Source organism: Aptenodytes forsteri, unplaced genomic scaffold (assembly GCF_000699145.1).
Source record: "Aptenodytes forsteri isolate BGI_AS27 unplaced genomic scaffold, ASM69914v1 Scaffold95, whole genome shotgun sequence".
Lineage (NCBI taxonomy): Eukaryota > Metazoa > Chordata > Aves > Sphenisciformes > Spheniscidae > Aptenodytes > Aptenodytes forsteri.
The window spans coordinates 471041-479854 of NW_008794624.1; the positions used below are offsets into that span (position 1 = coordinate 471041).

Genomic DNA, 8814 nt, shown 5'->3' on the forward strand with positions numbered 1-8814 from the left:
AGCCTCACAGTCACTTGCATGTCTTTACGGGTTGTCGCTTACATCATTTGCGAACAGCAGCACAAAAGGACACAACGCATGAAAACAAGAGTGGGGATGAGGTGAGGGTCAGCTGAAGGCTCAACCCCAAGGAGAACTGTCCCCAGGTTCCCACAGCTCCTGCAGGGATGAACCTGAGCACGGGGGGGGGAAATGCAGGGCTCTCCTTCCTTTCTCCTTCGCCCGAGGGGTGGCGATACCGGCTGCAGTGTCTTCCAGAGCCAGGACAGCAGCTCACACTGGTCTAGCACACATATTTGAGGGTACAGGATGGGGTTGCTGGCAGAGGCAGGCTGGGTCCTGCCACAGGAAGGAGAGAGGTGATGCAGAGAAACAGAGCTGAGCCCCGATGGGCTGGGATGTCCACCAGCTCCAGCAGCGTCATCCATCCCACACCAACCTCCTGGACACGTCCAGCGGTGGGGACAGGACCTGGCCACCGTGCTGTCCCCATCAATCTGCTGGTGGAGGAGCAGGTCCCTGGAGCCAGCCCTGCTTTGGATTTCAACTGCACCTCAAAACCAGTGGGGCAACCTGAGAGCACCAAAAATAACCAACCCCGAAACCCAAACCTATCACCTGAAATGAACTGATGTTCCTTCCCTGCCACTGGGCTTTTGCAACCTAAACATAACGTTTATAAAAAGTAAATTATTTCATCTTATAACTTAAGTGCATTGAGTATTTCCTTAAATATGGTTCACGCTGAAAATAAAGTTACTTTTGCTGTACAGTAAATTTCTGATAGACTTAGAAATAAACTTTGTTGATACAATCTGGCAGGTGTGGCTGTGCAGAGCCCCCCCCACAGCCACACAGCCCTGCACACACACACGTGTGTGCCCACACACACACACACACACAGCCCCGTCCTCAGGGATGGGGACGATGTTAGGGGTTTCTAGCTTTCTATATTCACATGGGAACACCTATTTTAAAAGTCCCTGTGTTTAAACAGTGAGCGCTCAAGCTGGTTGAGGGAACAGAGGGAAAACCCCGCAGCAAAATTTTCCCTGTGTTTCCCCAAAGCGTTGTCAACTTTTCAAATTTCAAAGCCCAGCTGGTGCTGTGGGCTCCCCCGGTGAAGATCAGCAGTTTGCTCTTTCCACTGCTTGGACCGAAGGTGGTGCAGAGGGGATATGGCACCGGGATGCTCCTGCTGGAAGGGTTTCCCCCTCCCCCTGCCTTTCCCCCTGCTGAAATGAGAAATTTGGTTCCCCATTTAAAATTTGAAAACCTACCAGCCAGCTGCAAAAACCACTCCTGTCCCTAATCCTAGGCTCCTAAGAGAAACATGAAACTATGCAACCCATAACTTAACTCGCTCCTTGGGAATCCCAAGCTACAACATATTGTTTGACAGCATCCCAGCTGTGTCACTTCCCCCTCCCTCCCAACCCCAGGGGCTCTGCAGCCCCTCCTGGGGCAGCGCAGTGGCTGCCCCGTGCCGGGGACCACACCGCACTCAGGAGGTGAAGTACGAGTTCTGCATGGAGTAGAGGTGGTCGATGGGGTTCCCCACTCGTGCCTGGAGTGGCCCCGCGTCCGCTGTGGCGAGGAAGCAGTCGCCCAGGTTGCTCAGTGAGGTATCATCGCTATCCAAGTCGTGGAAGAGGGGCTCGGCACCTTGGGAAGCAGGGAAGGAGCAGAAGGACTTCAGAGCCTGCTTTCTCCTCTGGCACCTTGACAGTGCCCGATGTCCCCAGCTTTTGCAGCGTAAGGATTTAGGGGTGAGGGGACCGCTGTCTTCCCAGAAATCGCTGCATCCCCCACGCATGCCTCCACCACACAGCCCCCTGCTGTGACCCAGCATCTCTTCGAAGGAGAGAAGGCAAGAGGCAAACTCTGGAGCCTTACCATAGGGGTGCATGTGGTCTCCGGGCATCTGCGGCGGGGTGAGCCCTTGCCGGAAGGGGTCGGAGCCATAAACGCTTTGCTCCATGCCCATCAGCTGCTGGGGCGGGGGCAGAGTAGTGTAGGGGTTCAGCATCCCCTCCAGTCCTGCACTGCCGCTGCCATTCGTCTGGGCTGGAAGATAAGAGCGAGCCATTGGTGCAGTCGGGCTGCTGCTTTCTGGGAGGCCCAGCTCCCTTGGGAAGCCCGGAGAGGGCTGGGAAATAGGGAGACCCTGAGCACAGGGAGAGCTGCATGCGAGGTGGGTACCTGAGCTCAGGCGCTGAGTGTTTTGCTGATCTTGCTGCTGCTGCTGCTGCCTCCTGGCAAGCTTCTTCATCTAGCCGAGAAGAAGGGAAAAAAAAGGGGTGAAATCATCACCCGGTCGGAGCGAGGAGGGAGGGGAGCCCCGGCACCAGCCGCTGGCGGGGGGCTACCCCTCGTACTCACCTTTGCTCGCTGGTTCTGGAACCAGACCTGCACCACGCGGACGCTCAGCCCCGTCTCAGCCGCCAGCGTCTCCCGCACCTTGGAGAGAGGAATGACAGCGGCATCTCAGCCCCCTCAGCTTTTTGGGGGGACTTCAGGAGGGGACAGAGCAGCCGGGGCAAGTCCTTGCCCAGCATCCAGGACATCCCAGGGGGCTGGAGGTGGCTGAGCTTGGGCCGTTCTCCCCATACCTTCCTGCAGGGCTTGGAGGAGACCTCAAACGATGCCTTGAATGCCCTCCGCTGCTGTGTGGTCAGGATCGTCCGGGGTCTCTTGGGCCGTTTGTGATCCTTCCCATCCTCGGCACCCTTCCCCGAGGCTTGGCCCAGTTTGCAGATGCTGTCCTCATCGTCACTTTTGCCTAAGGGGGGAAAAAAAAGCAGGTCCTTTACAGACAATGGGCAGCGCACATCGTTTTCCAGCATGTCCAAAATAATCTGGGGGACTTAAAACAAGCTGCTATTGGTGGGGACCTTCTTGTGAATGTGTGTGAGGGGCTGAGGTTTGGGGCTGGCTGCCCCATGGCAGCTCAGAGAGGGGGAGAGTTGCTGTGGCTCATAGTTTGGGGTCACTCAGCCAGCAGATGTGCTTTTTGGTTCTTCTTTTCCCCAACAGTCTGAGCAGCTGCAATGTGAAACCCTGGGACACCTGATTTTCCCTCCATCGGACCCAAATCCCTGCTTGCTCCACAGGGATTACCTGCCAGGCCACAGCTGGGGACACATCTGGACAGAGACACACAGGTTGCATTCACGCGAGGGCACAGCAGCCATCAAGGACCGCTGTGCCCCTGGGGCATCTGGTCCCTCTGCTCGGACAGCTCAGGCTGGGGGAGATCAGGGCACAGGGTGAGCAGAGATGCTCAGAGAAGGCAATGCATTAGCCTAAACCTCACAAACCCCTCCTGATGTGCCCTGCCACGGAGGTCAACTCCATTTAGAGCACAGAGTTTTAATCACAAATATAAGGGGCACCTTTTCACCTATATTTCCCCCCTTCCATGGAGTTTTAAATCTCCCTGGACAGAAGCCCAGGCTGCTTCAAGCTTCACCCCTCAGGTACTTGCTGCAGTGTGCTGCTCCGTTGTGTTCACAGGCGCTGGTGTGTAACTCCCTGCTGCTCTCTGCCGCTCGGGACCACAGGGCCTTTGGGCAGGAGCTGCTCCAGGAAAGCTGGCAGCGCTGTCCTGCCTCTTACCAGCCCTCCTCATTTACCGCATCGCCACCGTGTCAATGACCTTGCTTGCGTGGGAGGGCTGTAATGCAGGTTTGACAGCACGGGTCCTTCCCTCTCATGAGCGGTAAATCACTTACAGCCTTTTCCAGAAAGCTCCTCCACCATCCGTTTGGGAATCGATAATGGAGCTGAGGTGCTGGTTTGATGCAGATGGAGGTTGCGAGGCTGTGCTTGGCCCGAGTCCCATCCTGGGGCTGCTGTGTCTCTGCGAGATGGGGATGCACCAGGGGGTTGTGAGCCTGGCCCAGACTAATTCATGGCTAAAGCAGGTCAGGTCATACCCCATGGCAAGAGCTAATCTTGGATCATGCAGAGCAGAAAAGCGTAAATCCAACGGCAGCCCAGTTGGGAGATGGGGAAAGATGGGAGCAGATCTCCGGGGCGAGGGGAGGCAATGTTTCCTGTGGAGGAGCAAGGATGCTCTTGGGTACCAGTTACCCCTTCCCTCCGTGCTGCTGGTCTCTCTCCTGGGCTCACCAGCTGATATGGAGACCTTCCCTGTGGCAAGGGCTGGGACGGCTGGGACATGGAGAGATGTCCACGCTGGTGGTCCCCGAAACAGCCCAGAGCTCGGTGCTGGCCCCCAGGAGCCAGCACCTTGCTGCTGCCACTCACCCACAGCACATCCATGGCTTGCCAACAGCAGTGATGGCAACAGGAAAGACAAACTGCTGTTTTCTTGCATGTCCCAGTGCGAGAGACATAGTAATGCAGAAGGTCTGAGAGCTGCAGTGCTGGGGACCCCCAGGGTGTGGAGTCTCTGATGGCTAATGGGGCTGAGCGGCAGCCACCGCTGCCTCCTTCTTAGTGCCAGCACAAGCAGGGTCTCTGCTCCGCCGAGCTGCCTGCTTTCCTGAAACCCCAAGGAGTTTAATTTTGATGGAAGGGTAGAGATTTTTTACAAATATTGGGGGGAGGGATGTCAACCGTTGGAGACATTTCAGTGCCTGAACCTCTTTGCACCCTAACACAAGGTGAGCGCCCCAATCCCCTCCAGTCCAGGAGGGGCAGAGCCCAGCATGGGGGAGCCAGAGGCTCATAGACTCTATCAAGCAAATGATGCTCAAAATCCATGCCAAGGGGGAAAACCCGCTCGGAGCAGCCCCCCTGAGCCCTCCCCCTGCAACACCTGCTCCCCAAATCCCTCCCAGTGTCAAAGGGAAAGAAGGAAAAGCGAAGCCGGATTTGGCGGGGTATTACTTTTAATTAACTCTCCCTTTCAAGCCTTTCCCCACCAAGGAGGGGGGAGAAATTAATGAGTGTCTGGGGCTGCCCCTGACGTCACCTGGGAAGGGGCCGGGGCGATGGATATTGTGCAGCATGCCCTCACTCCGACCCGCCGAGCCCGCATCCTGCCGCTGGGGCCAGGACATTCCTCGCTCAGGAGGATTTAGGGAGAGGAGAAACGTTAGGACGCTTTTAATTGGAAAGTGGGGTCCTCTTTCAGAGGGGCTTGTTTACTTAGGCTGGGCAGCGGAGGCTCGGGGGAAGCAGTAATTGAAGCGAGGGTTTGGGAGATTACAGACAACATATGGCTCGCTTTTTATCTGCACTTTCTCATAAAGTGGCCTTTGGTGCGCGGCGGCCGGGAGGAGGGAGGGCAGGGGGCTTCAAAGCAGTGAGGGGGGACAGAGGAGAGGCTGGACAAGCACATCGCACGCTGCTGGTGAAGGGCATCCAGGACCGGTGTGGGGCACCCAGTGTGGCGGTGGGATCCCCACAGGGGATGCAGCAGGAGGGGGCAAAGCCACGCCATGCTGAGCATCCACGTGGGATGTGCACCTGGGCTGGCCCCCACTGTGCCACCAGAGACACGCAACATTCCAAGACAAACTGTTGGTGGCCACCAAAACCAGGCAGGGACGGTGGTGGGGCTAAGCTGTGGGGTCTGTGGGGAGACGGAAGGGGCCAGGATCCCCCAGGCCAGGGGCTGCCAGGGGATACCGGGGGCTTCGGGTTGGGTTTCCAACCAGCCAAGGGGTTGCCATGCCCTTTTGACCTCCACACTGGCCCTTCGTATCCCTCGGGTTTCAGCTGGAGTTTCCACTGCAATAAGTATTTCCCCTGGAGGTTTTCGCTAGTTGAAGCTCTTGGTTTGGCCGGAGCCCCTGGCAGCAGGGCTGGACCACGGGCCGATGAGTCGCTGGGGAAGAAAAGCTCCCCAACCTTTCCCAAACTGCCCTTTTTCCCCACTAGGAATAAACCCAAACCATTGTGACCAATTCACTTATTTTCCTGCATGACGTCTCCTCATTGGTTCCTATTTTAACTGAAAGAGTTTGCACATCCCAGAAGGAAAAAATAATAATACTTCAATCAATTGAGGACTTTCCCAGGGCTAAGGCAAGATCCAGCGCCAGCGTGCCGGATCCTGCTGCTTTCCTGCCTCTCCAGCTCCTCTGGCGTTGGACCACCACTTGCCGGCTCCCTTCAGCCACCTCCTCCCATGGCCTCACTCTATTTTTTAAATATCATCACCATTATTTGGGGGGAGGATTTTTTCTTTCAAGCGAGCAGGGTTGCAGAGCTTGGACAGAAGCAGCCGCAGGCAGTGCTGCAAAGCAGCCGGGCTCTCGTTGCAGAGGAGCACAATATTAAAGAGAAACACTGGCTTTGGGCAATTTTTGCTCCATCCCCACCGAAACCATCCCTGTCCCCCCACGCACATTCTCCCAGGTGCAGCATCGCCTGCGCCTGGCGGTGAGCACCAGGCTTTGCCGTGTCCGTGACCTGCCCCGCTTCACACCTTAACAACCCCCTCCTAAATGGGCTCGTAATGCTGATTTCTATTTTTTTTTTTAAATCCAGTGCTTTCCTCCAGCTGGGAAAAGACAGGCTCCCCCCAGCTTGCTGGCAGCCCCTTCCAGAGCACTGCATTTCAAAGGTAAATCCTTCCCTCCACAAAGCAGATTTTCCCCCGATGACTGTTTTTAAGAGGAGCCAAGCGACCCAGGCGCACAGCGTGGGACTGTGCAGCCTCGCGAGGAGTGGGGCTCTGTGAGGACGACGTTAACATGAGGATTTCTGCTAGCAGATCAGTTCCACCCCCCGGGCCCCCGTTGCTGGGCTTTCTTACTAAATTTGTCTTCCTGGGAAACATTCAGATTTGATTTGCATTGACTGTAGATACATATTTTAATGCTGATCTGATGCTCTGGGCAACCTAACCCGGCAGTGACACCCTGGCTGGAGCAGGATGCCAGCCCCCTGCTCACCTCCAGCCGTGGTGCCACCTCTCCTGCAGCCCCCCTTGGCGACACCATGCTGGGTCTGCAGTCTGGCTCCAGCCATCCACTGCCTGGGAAGCCGCTGGGGACACATTTGCCGGTTCCCTGCCGCCAGCTCATGTTTTAGCTCTGTGCCTCAGTTTCCCATCAGTATTAAAAAAGTTGGCTACAGAAGCAGCAGCTCACTTCTTGCACTCAGCCTTTCCAGAGTCCCAGGTGGGGACAATGAGGCACAGGGGAGGGACACACATTTGCAGGTTCCCTGCCGCCAGCTCATGTTTTAGCTCTGTGCCTCAGTTTCCCATCAGTATTAAAAAAGTTGGCTACAGAAGCAGCAGCTCACTTCTTGCACTCAGCCTTTCCAGAGTCCCAGGTGGGGACAATGAGGCACAGGGGAGGGACACAGAAGGTTTAGCCCAGGGTAGTCAGTGGGATGCTTGGGACCGTGATTTTTTTTTTTAGGAAGAAAACTCTCATTTACAGTGTATTTATACCAGGGGCAGCTCCTCTGTTTCCCTGGGCAAGGAAGTGGGAGATGTCACCTTCAGCCAGCATGGCTCTCTCCCCACACCCGGGGATGCTGTACGCCCCTCGGGATGGGCTGCTGGTGCCCTGCACAGGCCAGGAGCACAAACTCTTACAGAAATGAGCCTAATGAGATGGGATGGTCCCCAGAGCATCCTCCAGCCCTGCATCCCCTCCGCTGCCAAGGTCCCTGCTCATGCCCTTGCCACTGGGGTGGGAGAGACTCTGGCTGGAGCATGCAACTGTGCTTATAGAGCTTTTCCCTTCAGACCATGGGGCAGAGGTTTAAGGCAGCAAGCCTAAACCTCGCCTCCAGACCCCACCACACTCGCAGGGACCTCGAAGCAGGACCAGCCAGGGAGACGCCGGGCGCGGGCGGCCCCTTACCAGAATCCGACAGAGCCGGGCTCACCAAGCTCAGCAGCTCCCGCTCCTTCTCGTAGTCGCCCTTACAGAGGAGCTGCCCCTCCTTCAGCACAAACTCGTCACCCTTCTGCAGGCGCCGCTCACAGACACAGCAGCAGAAGCAGTGCAGGTGGTAGACACTCTTCTGGGCGCGCATCACCAGCTCGCTGGGCGTGATGGCCTCCAGGCACCCAGCGCACTTCACCACGAAGAGCCTGGGGGAGCAAGAGGAGATCCCGCTGGGACGCCCGGCAGCACTGCGGCTGCAGCCGGCGGGTGGCGTGGCGTTGGGGACAAGGGATGGGGCACCCGTGGTGGGGAGACAGGCATCTGCACAGGATCACTGTGTCACTCCATTAGTGCTTTGATTGCTTTGAGGGGCTGGCCACAATGGTGCTGGCACCCTGCAGTGACACGGCATGCGCTGCAAGCTTGCCCTGTGCCAACGGGGGATGCTGCCTTTGGGTCAACTTTAGCATTTTTGGTTGACCTGTTACCAGCTGCTTACTATGAATGCAGTCAAAGGATGAAAACCCCAATGTCCAGATGCTCCAGATGAAAAGCAAACAGGCGTCAAACCCAACAGTCCAGCTACCACCACCACAAGACATGGGACACGCCACATCTACATGGGTTTTATCAAGCCAACCCTACATGTCCACCTGCCTTCAGCTCATGCCTAGATGTAAGAAGATGCTGGAGATGGCAATGGGGCCAGCAAGCTCATCCGTGCCTCTCAACAAGCACCTGCAGAAAGCATCTGTGCTGTCGGTCACCCATAAACCACGCCATCCCTCTGGCCTGGGTCACTGGAACAGCCCCGTTCCTGCTTGCAAACACATCAGGAATGTCTAATATGTCATAAAAATCTCCATGGCAGCAAGTTTTGGGTTAAGGCCAGTGACAGACTGAAGACTTGATTTGTCAAAAGGAAATGAAAAAGCTCAGCTTGTTCCTTGACATTGATGTGACAGTGTTTGAGGCATCCCTAATTGTACAG

At 56.3% G+C, this 8814-nt stretch overlaps 1 protein-coding gene across 1 annotated transcript; it reads right to left on the reverse strand.

The window, feature by feature from the left end:
- Window positions 1-1504: 1504 nt before the first annotated feature.
- On the reverse strand, window positions 1505-7971 carry LMX1A (LIM homeobox transcription factor 1 alpha). The gene is made up of 6 exons (XM_019470492.1): window positions 7797-7971; window positions 2613-2782; window positions 2383-2460; window positions 2217-2272; window positions 1897-2129; window positions 1505-1665 (listed from the first exon to the last, which is right to left on the reverse strand). The coding sequence occupies exons 1-6, from the start codon at window positions 7969-7971 to the stop codon at window positions 1505-1507; spliced, it is 873 nt and encodes a 290-aa protein (XP_019326037.1).
- Window positions 7972-8814: the final 843 nt, after the last annotated feature.

What these genes read in the sequence shown, in the direction of transcription:
- LMX1A (XM_019470492.1), bottom strand. Translation starts at nt 7,971, where the DNA reads ATGCGCGCCCAGAAGAGTGTCTACCACCTGCACTGCTTCTGCTGCTGT. An exon ending in CCTCCAAGCCCTGCAGGAAG is followed by an intron (nt 2,461 to 2,612) that starts GTATGGGGAGAA and finishes CCTCTCTCCAAG; the next exon opens with GTGCGGGAGACGCTGGCGGC. An exon ending in TCCAGAACCAGCGAGCAAAG is followed by an intron (nt 2,273 to 2,382) that starts GTGAGTACGAGG and finishes CTTCTCGGCTAG; the next exon opens with ATGAAGAAGCTTGCCAGGAG.